Source organism: Apis laboriosa, unplaced genomic scaffold (genome assembly GCF_014066325.1).
Source record: "Apis laboriosa isolate Shangri-la unplaced genomic scaffold, ASM1406632v1 scaffold13_cov153, whole genome shotgun sequence".
NCBI classification, from domain to species: domain Eukaryota; kingdom Metazoa; phylum Arthropoda; class Insecta; order Hymenoptera; family Apidae; genus Apis; species Apis laboriosa.
Window position 1 is genome coordinate 3,833,834 of NW_025221370.1, and position 10,910 is coordinate 3,844,743.

The 10,910-nt window shown below is 27.5% G+C and overlaps 2 protein-coding genes across 3 annotated transcripts; both read right to left on the reverse strand.

The window, feature by feature from the left end:
* Positions 1 to 539: 539 nt before the first annotated feature.
* LOC122720842 lies at positions 540 to 5,216 on the reverse strand. The gene is made up of 5 exons (XM_043947870.1): positions 1,954 to 5,216; positions 1,662 to 1,872; positions 1,439 to 1,548; positions 993 to 1,367; positions 540 to 924 (listed from the first exon to the last, which is right to left on the reverse strand). The coding sequence occupies exons 1-5, from the start codon at positions 3,088 to 3,090 to the stop codon at positions 778 to 780; spliced, it is 1,980 nt and encodes a 659-aa protein (XP_043803805.1). The 5' UTR covers positions 3,091 to 5,216; the 3' UTR covers positions 540 to 777.
* Positions 5,217 to 6,071: 855 nt separating this feature from the next.
* On the reverse strand, positions 6,072 to 10,842 carry LOC122720887 (putative uncharacterized protein DDB_G0282133). 2 transcript variants are annotated; one of them, XM_043947942.1, is made up of 8 exons: positions 9,201 to 10,842; positions 8,965 to 9,055; positions 7,603 to 8,618; positions 7,306 to 7,516; positions 7,062 to 7,193; positions 6,701 to 6,992; positions 6,336 to 6,618; positions 6,072 to 6,242 (listed from the first exon to the last, which is right to left on the reverse strand). In XM_043947942.1, exons 1-8 carry the CDS (start codon positions 10,563 to 10,565, stop codon positions 6,180 to 6,182), a joined length of 3,453 nt encoding a protein of 1,150 aa, XP_043803877.1. In that variant the 5' UTR covers positions 10,566 to 10,842; the 3' UTR covers positions 6,072 to 6,179. The 2 variants fall into 2 exon arrangements, with proteins under 2 accessions (XP_043803877.1, XP_043803876.1); XM_043947941.1 differs by having other exon boundaries at positions 7,306 to 7,519.
* Positions 10,843 to 10,910: the final 68 nt, after the last annotated feature.

Below are 10,910 nucleotides of genomic sequence, written 5' to 3' on the forward strand. Positions count from 1 at the left end.
ATTGATTTGCATTAAAATTTTGTTTCACAAACTTTCAATCATATTCTTTTAATATTTAATTGTAGATTTTCATTGTTTTATACATATTAAAGGAATTGTTGTTACAAATATTATAATAGAAAATAGAGATGTTTCTTTTAATTATATAAAATATAGTATGCTGTAAATATTAATATAATTAATGTATAAGAAAGTATATTTCAAACCAAAGTATTCTGTATGTTCCTTTTATAGGATAGTACTAATTTATTGTATTATTAATATTTGTTATCTTATTATATATTGTAAAAATAAAAAAAATAATATGAAGATATTTATGTATTGTATTTATTTATTGTATTTTATTATTTATATTTATTTATATTTATTCAAACTATTTTATTTAATCAAAACGATTTTTAGAATTTTTACCATGAATTTATCTTCAACATATAACAAATGAAAAGATTAGCACCTTTTAAAATATTGGTTACAGTCATTATGTAAATATTTATATAATATTATATTAAGAAGGAAAGGTTTATATTAAATTATTTAAACTATTTAATTCAAAAATATTTGTACAAAAAACAAATAACAGTTCTCAGCTTTTTATTATTTTTTACGTTATTTTTTAAATTTTCTTTACAATAAAGAATTATTTTTTTAATTCAAGATAACTACAATATATACAGTATGAAAAACTATCTCGAATCAAAAAAATACTCAATTTTTAAATATAAAAAAATCAATCTGTACAGTATAATTAATAATTCTAACCTTAAGTTTCTAAAGCATTTACAGCCAATAAAGTTTTGGATCATCTCGTCGCACTTGTAATTTTAATACATGCCTATATATTTTTAATGCTGGACCTAAAAGTAAATCAAGTCCACTTAATACATCAGACCGTTTCATTAATAATAAAGAATGACCATCAATGTCCTGAAACATATATGTAGAATATTTAATAGATATCAGAAAATAGGATTTTCAGAAATAAAAAAAAATACCTGCTGTCTGAACACTTCTGCTTCTTTTGGAAAAAGTCTTGCAAAATATTGATATACTTGCTCAGATGTCCAATCCGAAGCATCAGGTATATTTGGATCAATTCCATCTCTTGGACCATCATCTTCCATTTGATCAGAAGATCCTCTAGCAGGGGAAACTTGAGGACTTAACACTGGAGGTAAAACAGGAGGATTTGATGGTGTATCAGGTCTGTTAGTGACCAAATGAATATTTTGATTTATATTTGTTTTATATTGCTTTTGAATACAATCATTACATTGCCATTTTGAATTTGATTTAGGAATTATTATACGTGGTGTATGGCAATAATAATGATAAGCTTCATCACAAGTAAAACATGTTGCAAGTGGTCCCTGTAAAATTAATTTAAATTACAATATGAAAAAGAATAAACTAATATATTTTTTATATATTTTCCACTTACAGCATCTGAAGTTTCACAACATATTGTACAACTTTTACAACGTTCACATTGCCAATTACTACCTGCTTTTTGAATCATTTCTTCTGGACTATAAATACAACTTGGATGTGCTGTAAATAAATGATTATATAATATTAATGTATTAAAATAAAAAAATAAAATAAAATTTATAATTATATAATATAAAATAAAAATTTTATTGTATTTTTAAATATAAAAATACCTCGTACAGTACAATCACGACAAGCAACTAAGTTTTCTTGTTTTTCTTTGGCACAAAGACTACATTGCCTGCAAGGTCCATCTTTAATAGTTGTTTTAGAAGAATCTTGTGATTCTTGAGATATAGTAGATTTATTTTGTGAACCTGGTTGTCTTCCACGTTTTCTTTTCACAAGATTATTATCAGAAGGATCAAATACTTTTTTTGCTCTCTAAAATATAGTTTTTTTATTTTTTTAGATATATACAAATTAATCTAAAAATTATAAGTAAACCATAAAAAAAGCACACACCTTTCTACGAGCACTACGAAAACCACCAACATTAGTATTGGATGGTGTAGGTGAAGGATTAGTAGAACTTCTTCCTGCATCCTCGTCTTCTCGTTCTTCACTAAGATGTCCAGTCTCTTCTCTTTTTTCTTTTTGCGAATTTATTTCATCTTTATTATCTTTTCGATAATCTTCAAATTTGATCTCTATGTCCATAGGATCGTCTGTTCGAACAAGTAGGCGCTGTTTACGCTCAGCTTTTGACGACCTTTTAAGGTTATGAGTCTGATTATCTGTATTTTTGAATTCTTCTTTCACATCCTCGATAGAAGTTTGTGATGGTTCTTGTGATTCTTGTTCTTTTATAGAATCGTGTTCTACTGATGATTCGGTATTTTCGTTTCTTCCCACGATTATCTCGTAACATTCTTCTTTTCTGATCTGAGGATCAGATTTGGGGCTTGCCTGATGTGAAGATCTGGGTGTATTTGACCTAGAGTCCGTAATTGTCAAGTTTTCTGTTTCATCAAAATCATAAAGACCACCTGTGGTCGAGGAAACAGTTTGTAATTCCTTACGTCGCGCATTTCCATTCTCGAGGGTAAAAGATTCTCGATGTGTTGGCTCAGCGGTGGTTGTCATGTCAGACGTCGCCACCAGCGAATAATTGCCATTAGACAAACGCGTTAAATTACCACTGGCTACTTCTTTTCCGAGAAAATCTTCTACCATACGTCTAGAAGTAGGATTTGAAACACCATCAAGTAGCTGTTCAATTAGCCTATAAGCTGGTACACCTTGATCAAGATAATCTGGTTCTTCAACAACAAGTTCAGCTACTGCACCTGCTACCATCCCAGAATTTAATTTCTCCTTCACAAAACCCTCCGGTCGATTTTTATAAAGTTGTAATCGTGACCATTTTGAAGCATTTCGGTAACTAGTGTTACCCTTATAGTCAACTTGTATGACTTTTTCCGCTTCGATCAACCGATGAAGATCAGCAATGGTATCTCGTGCATCCACGGAAAATTTCCGTAGTAAATAATTGCAGATACGATCAGCATCGGGTCGAGCTTTACGTCGACGTAACTGATCTATTGCCTCCAGGATTTGCTCCTCGTGGAGAATTTGTGTTTCCACCCGGTGTTGCTGCATTATTATGCGACAATAAAACCTTCTATAGCACAATAAAATATCTGATGACTTACGTTTATATGATAATTACAAACAAACTGATATAAATTATTTTCACAATGTTTCTTGCACGTTTTTACGGTGCTGAATACATTCACGCTTGATGTCATAACGGCCGGCAAAAATTTTATATATTGCGCGTGTACATTCGCTTCTATTTTATCATTTAGTTGATTTTCATGTAATTTTTTTTTCCTTTTTCTTTCCTTATTTTTGTAACGTGTAATGTGTAAACAAAAATCTTGTGATACTTATTTCAACTTATCATTGCGTAAATATTAAAAGTTCTTGATTATTATTAGAAAGAATAAGTAGATAAAATGTTGATAATTCTTATAGTAGAAACAGTCCATACCGCTTCATATCAAGCGCAGAACTGTTCTTACGCATATAAACAAGTCAAGTAATATGTTATAATAAAAGCACATATCTCAATGTTTCAATATATGTTTGTCTAGCTTTTTAATTCTACGAACTTAGCTTGGATGAAAAAATAACACAACTGAAGAAACTCATTAACGTGATGCAATATTATCGATTGCACGGATCGACAAAGTCAATAATGTACAAAATCTATGGCGCATTCGGAACGCGCGAAATGTCTACTAAATGTTTAACATTAATCACTGAGTAAAGCGATTAAACGCAGCTCAGAATGGAGCACGCGAATGATCACTTTTTATTGTTTTATCCGCTACCGAAAAAGAATTTCGAATTGTATACTGTAGCTGCGCTGATCCATTGTTGGACTAAAGCCGAGAGGTGTACACGTCGAGAAGCAATCTAACAAAGTCAGGTCGTCCGCCGCTACTGGATCGAACATCGAACTGCAGCGCGACGCATTTCACACCCTTTGTACGCACTTTTTATTATGTTAAGATATTCTAGTATCCACATAGGTAACTTCCTTCCGGTAATCGTCGTGAATCACGATTTAAAATTCGAACAAATCGTTAGCGAGGTATCGCAATACCGAACAAAGAGAACGGTCTTCGTATTGGTTGGAAACTGCTTGTTCTTCCTCTTTTGTTTCGCTCGTGAAAATGCACCGATCCATATACCCATAAATAATATTTTTCTTCACAAAGACAAAATGGGATAACTGGGAAATAATTACACTATATACGTGCCAAGTGACCGTCGAATGTCTTCGCCACGCGCCAATCGTCGAACAACGAATACCTCTCCTCTTTCTGATCTCTCTCTCTCTCGTTAAGTTTTCCACAGTGTTGGATCTCTCTGTAAACGCGCTTCGCGACAGGCCACTTCGATACACGCGACCAACGACAACGATTTCACGAGTCCATAGTCCTTATGAATGTGCATGCCACACATACGTATCGAACTTAGATGTATGTTACGTGCGTACACGTACCACGCGGGATATATCGCTGCCGGTTGCGATTCCCGTATACCTTCATATGCATTGACACTGTGCACAGACTGTTCGCAGAATATTTCGTAGTTCTATCATCTTTATTATATACGATGACACATATGATAATTCTAAGAATGTCGATAAGCCTGGACAATTGTGTCACACAATAGCTATCGCAACACACTACGAACCTGCAAGACGCGGTCTTTTCCCGAGGTAGCCTCGGTGCGCGCCAGCCTCTTTTCTTACTCCCGGTTCGACCGGCCAAAAATCCTCACAAATTCACACTTTCAAAAACAGTAAAGCACAATTACAAATTGTTTTTAGTTAATATATACACTTTTATCATTTCCAACGTTTTTCTGATATTTTCGCGAACATCGCATACTCCAATGTAGCGCAACGCGTGAGACGCGCTCTTTTTCTAGAGGCGGCCTCTCGTGCGCGCCGCGCTGGCTCTGCTTGTACAGAACGCCCAAAAAGATCGAACAGAAACTGTGACGCACTTCACCTCACTGATACTGTCACTTCTAACAATTCTTAAAGAATTGTTTGCATTACCGATTAACTTTCTTCGCAATTGCTTCTAAAAATTATTTCTACAAAACCGAAGAGCGTCAAGCCGGGTGCGGCTACACGCGAGTGTGGACGAACCGCCGCTGGAGTACGGAACACGCGGAGCGCACTTTTTGCGGGGACGGGTCCGTGCAGGTGCGGCAATATCTTTGTTAGTACCCTATGGAAACCGGCTTCTGCGCATCACTTTTGCCGACATCATTTCTTCTTATATTTTTTTTTCTTTTTCAATTAGTTATCACCATTCATCTGCATTGTTTTAACAACATTTTATTTAAATAAATTAATAGAATGCATTATTTCGTAAACTATAAGTAATTTTTGCACAAAAAATTAAAAAATTTTATTTTTAATTGTTAATTTTTTTTCACACATTTTATTATGTATTCATTATAATAGGATATGTTTATCAAATTTAACAATAATTTCATGTAAATATGTATTTAAAATAGATATAATTTTTATAAATTGAAATTAAAATAAAAGTTATTTTCTAACAATATTTTTTTTATGATTTATATATGATACGTTACTGCATCTTTGATTTTAGAAACGACCGTGACATATCGGCCATTCCCGAGCGCTGCTGTCCTCGTTCCCGGCCGAGTAGCTCTCTTTTGAGCCTGTTTTCAGATCGACGGATCTGACGCAACAGATAAGCAAATCTTAAGATGCATTGCACGTGGCACATTTAAATATTCTTATTTCTATAATATGATATTAGTAATTCACAGCTTTGAGATATGTAAAATCATGCTTTATAAAACTATTAAACTACAAAGCAATTAAGAAACAAAAAAGTCTACATTTTTTAATTATGAAAATATGAATGTTTAATAACGATTAAAATATTTTGTTCTCAATATTTTTATTTAAGAAAATATTGATTATAATTTTTTATATTAAAATAATAACTAATATATTAAAATAATAACTTGTAAAATAATGAACAAAAAAAAAAGAAAATAATTACTACATATTATTTATTTTCCAAATATTTTATTGCAAAACATAAATGTAAAAAGTTCACATATTGTAATAAATGTTACGAACGTTTAATAACACAAGTATTAATTATAATAGAACTTTTTATAAATTAAACGTAACTGTTTTCTTTGTCCATTATATTTGAATTACTATAGCGCCGAAGTTTCGAAATCTGTTAAAAAATAAGTTATGATTAAATTATTATTTTCAAATAATTTATTATTAAAATATAATAATATAAATTAAAATATAATTTTATATATACCAAATTTATCGGTTTTACTTTCTGAACAATTTTATTATTATCTCTTAATGGACTTCGTTGTATATTATTTCCGTTATTTTTAAAAGAAATTGGCGAATTTTTTTGCGAATTTGATTGTTTATATATTGAACGTTTCGGAGATTCATATAAACGTTCATATTGATTAACTTCAAACGAAGAATTTAAACTTTTGTTTATAGGTGGAGTCTGTATTTTTGGAATACCAGATTCTGTTGTTCGGCGTTTAGGTGTTGTTTTCTTTGGAGATGGTAATTTAGTATTTCTAGAAGATAAATTACTTTTCCTTGTTATATATTGTTACTATATTGTTATAATATTTTTAGATATTATAAAGTTAAATTTACCTTTGTAAATTATTACTCATTCCATTGCAATTACTAATATTTATGCGTGTAGTTACAGGTGAAATATCACAGGAAAAGTTACGTTTTTTAGGACTATTAATTATTTGTGATTGTGCTTTTTGTATTTTAGAATTTTGAGCATCTGGAGTTGACGAAGCAACTGGTTTCGCAGATCGTGATTTTTTTGCTAAAAGTTCATTATTTGTGGAATTAGGAGTACTACTAATTATTTTATGAGACTGAGGTGGTGTTGTAGTTCCAATAGATGAAGTTAATTTTTTATTAATAGTTTCTGAAAAAAAAAATACATATTGAAGAAAATATAAATCTTATATTTCTTTTTTAATTTATTTAATTATACCTCTTTTTTGCATATTTCCTATAGGAAGAATAGCTTTCATTGGACCCTTTTTGTTTATAATATTAGTATTAATTTTTTTCTTAAATTTATTTCTAACAGTACTTATTGTAGAAGATTTTTCTCTCTGTAAATCTAATTAATAATTATGGTTATCACCATATTAATTATTTATAAATAACTAGTATATCATTATTAGTAAATCAATTATTCTTAACATTATTTTAATATAAAAATAAATAATTACCTTTTTGTAATATGTTTTTATCATTATTTGTAATAATTTCTTTATTTGATTCTAATTTAGTAAAATTAGGATCACTAGAAAATCGTTTTGTTATTTCTTTTAATTGAGATGTACTTTTACTATTAAACATTGATAAATTAGATTCATTTTTAAATGGCGGTGTTTGAGATACAGATACACTTCTCCTAATAAAATTTTTATTATTTGATATCTTCTGTAACAAATATTAATAATTATTTTATAAGAAATTTATTAGAATTTTACAAATTTTTTTAAAATTTTCAATTTTATATATACCTTTGATTCTAAACTTAAACTTAATCTGTTAGTAGAATTTGAGTATAACGATCGAGATTCATTTTCAAATTTTAATTTTGATTTCTTTGGAGTTTGTTGAATTTCTATATAAGCATTGTTACTTTTTGTATTCTTATCAACATTACAATTATTGGAAGTAAAATTTAATACTTTTCCTAAATTTTTAAGTACATTCAAAGTTGGATGTTCATCAGTCTGTTCACATAATAATTTTCCTATATTTGCAAGAAGTTCAATTACCATCTTTTCATTTATTAAATTATTTTCTTGTTTGTAAGAATCTTCATTATTATGGGAAATAATTTCATTTTCATCTTTTTCTTTCTTTATCTTTTCAATATATATTTCTGTTTCTGGAGTTTCACATTTTGATTTATAATTTACATTATTTAAATATTTTTGATTATCAATACATTTACTTGCATTAAAGCTTGTTTTTTCAAAAAATTCTGGTTCCTTAATATTTTCCATAGAATTACTAGTTAAATTATTTTCTTGACTGTGTTCCATACTATGTTCTGCTACATTTTTTATCATATTCAAATTGTTATTTGATTTTTCTGGACTTTTTGCTAAATTATTAGTTGCATTAAGATAAGTAGTCAATAATTCAGTATTATTCTCACAATTAATGCCTAAAGCTTTCTCCAAATTTTTCACTAATTTATTTGCTTCTACATTATTTTCTGTTTCAATTAATTTTTTAAGTTCTAATAAAAGCGTTACTGCAGTAAAACGTTTTTCTACTAATATTGGTTCAACAAGTTCCATTTCTAAATCTTTTACTTTCACATTATCGCTAAATTCATTTTTTTTATTTTTATTTGAATCATTACATTTATTCTCTGCAATTTCTACATTTTTTGATTTTGTATCTGTTCCCTCAGGAGATGTCGGCAATTCGATCAAATTTTCAACAGAAGTTTCATCATCAAAGGCTGGTAACAACTCTAATGTCCATAAAGAATTGTTTGTAATGAAATCATCCATACTTGCTAGATAATAAAACAAATTATCATTTAAAATTGTTATTTCATATATATATTTAAACTGCAAATTAAATATTAATGTTAGTCATTAAAAAATTTTAATATACTTAATTATTATATTTTCCTATTTTATATTTTATATCATTTAATCTCATACTAATTATTAATAATTATTACATTAATTTCTTTATATTTCAGTTTTTTACATTTTTATAATTAAATTTTTATAAAATTTTTATATTCAAATCAATAATTTATTATATTATTAGTTAATAAGATTTAAATTTTTGATAAAACAATATTAATTTTGTATTTATTATACTAATTAAAATAAAATACAATATAAACTTACAGCCTGAACTGGTTTTTAAAGCCAATTCCTCAAAAGTTCTTGCAAGAAGTTTTGCTTCTTGACGTATTGATTTATTAATTTTATTTTCTTCCTGTAAAGTAAAAAAGGATAAGGAAATATTATATTTATATAAATATAAATATAATATATAAATATAATTATATATTTATATTATTATATAATATATTATATAATTATATAGATATAATTATTTATATATAGAATAAAAAACTTACAAGAAAAACAGAATCCGATGATGTATCTGAAATAGAATTTTTACAGTATTCTTTATTATTGTCTGGTGTAAATACATCAACATCTATTAATTTATTATTCGTATCATATTTTTCATTTTTTTCCATTACAGTTATACATTCTTTCATTATATTGGAAGAATTAAATTCATCTTTATTATTCATACAACTTTCAATATGAGTTTCTGATACCTTTGCTTTTAATTTATTAAATCGATCTGTTAAATCAGATATTGAAGTTTTTATTGATGTATTTGCTATTGATGTCATTAAATCCTTTTCTGTTGGAAATATAGATTTTACTTCTTTATTTAAATCCATGTTTTCACTTAATTTTGTATTTTGTGATTTTTCTGATGAACAGCTTTCTAAAAATGTACGATTCATAGTTCCATTTGATAACATTATTGATGAATTGATTGTTGAAGAAACAGAATTTAATTTAGGTATAGAAGAAATATTTGATAAATTTGAAATAGAACTTTCATTAGAATAACTTTTTAAAAATCCTTCATTCAATAAATCAAGTGAATTTGAAGAATATATATTAATATTATTATCTGAATCAATTCCTAAAGATTCAAATAATGATACTTGATGTAGATATTGCGATTCTTTTGGAGATATAGCTTCTCCTTGTGAAAAAGAACGTCTAAATTTTGGAACTTTTAAAGTTACATTAGAAAATGGAATTTGTTCCATATTTATTTTATCTTTCTGCACATGTAATGACATTTTATTTTGTAAAATAGATTTTATTTGATTTTTATTTGATTTATTATCTGTTTCAAATAATATATCATTCATTTCAGATTGATTTAAAATAGATAAGTCATTATCTTGAATCTCAATAATAGGTACATCTGATTTTGAATTATTACATAACATATTAGCATTACTTACATTAACAATTATATTTTCATTAGATACTTTATTAGTAATTATATTATTTGTACTTAATTTATTGATTGATAGTTCATCTGCTGTTTGGTTCATTTTTAATTTTTGTGTATATATTTTTTGTTTAACAATTGAATTATCTGGTAAATCTAGAGAAGATGATCTTAATGAAGACTTCTGTTTGCATTTTAATTTCATTGCTTTTTCTAAAGTCATTTCAAAAGGGTCATCTTTTTTTTGAATATATTCTGTAGTTTTATGTAATACCATATCAAAAGGATTGTTTTCTAAACTATCACGTTTTCCTATTATTAGAGAATTTTGTTCATTTTTTCGAGTATTAAAATTCTTGCATATATCCGTAGGAACTGGTATTAAAGGTGATGCAAGTCTTGAACTTAATGAACCCTTTATATCAGGGCTATTTAAATCTATAAGATCACACATTTTCACGTATTTTTATTTAATAATATTTAGGATTTTCGTTTTCAATAGTGTTATTTTCACGGTAATTAAATATTATTAAAAACATATCAATATTTCATATCATTTTTATTATTTATAAACACCGTTATCATAACTTGTCAATGTACAATTTGTTTCTCAATAGATACATAATTTTTAAGATTTAAGATGTATTATTATTTTTAAGATTTATAAAATCTTATTAATATTTAAAAATCATTTGTATTATACGAATGCCACTTTGAAATTATAATTGTAAAAGAGTTTGTTCTTTTATAACATTCACGTAATATTATCAAATACTAATTTCTATCTACAGTTATTACA

Coding starts and splice junctions, on each gene's coding strand:
- LOC122720842 (XM_043947870.1), bottom strand. CDS start 3,090: ATGCAGCAACACCGGGTGGAAACACAAATTCTCCACGAGGAGCAAATC. Junction 1,549..1,661: donor TCGTGATTGTACTGTACGAG/GTATTTTTATAT, acceptor ATTTATTTACAG/CACATCCAAGTTGTATTTAT. Junction 925..992: donor CAGAAGTGTTCAGACAGCAG/GTATTTTTTTTT, acceptor TATATGTTTCAG/GACATTGATGGTCATTCTTT.
- LOC122720887 (XM_043947941.1), bottom strand. CDS start 10,565: ATGTGTGATCTTATAGATTTAAATAGCCCTGATATAAAGGGTTCATTA. Junction 9,056..9,200: donor CATCGGATTCTGTTTTTCTT/GTAAGTTTTTTA, acceptor TTTACTTTACAG/GAAGAAAATAAAATTAATAA. Junction 7,194..7,305: donor TAAAAACATATTACAAAAAG/GTAATTATTTAT, acceptor ATTATTAATTAG/ATTTACAGAGAGAAAAATCT.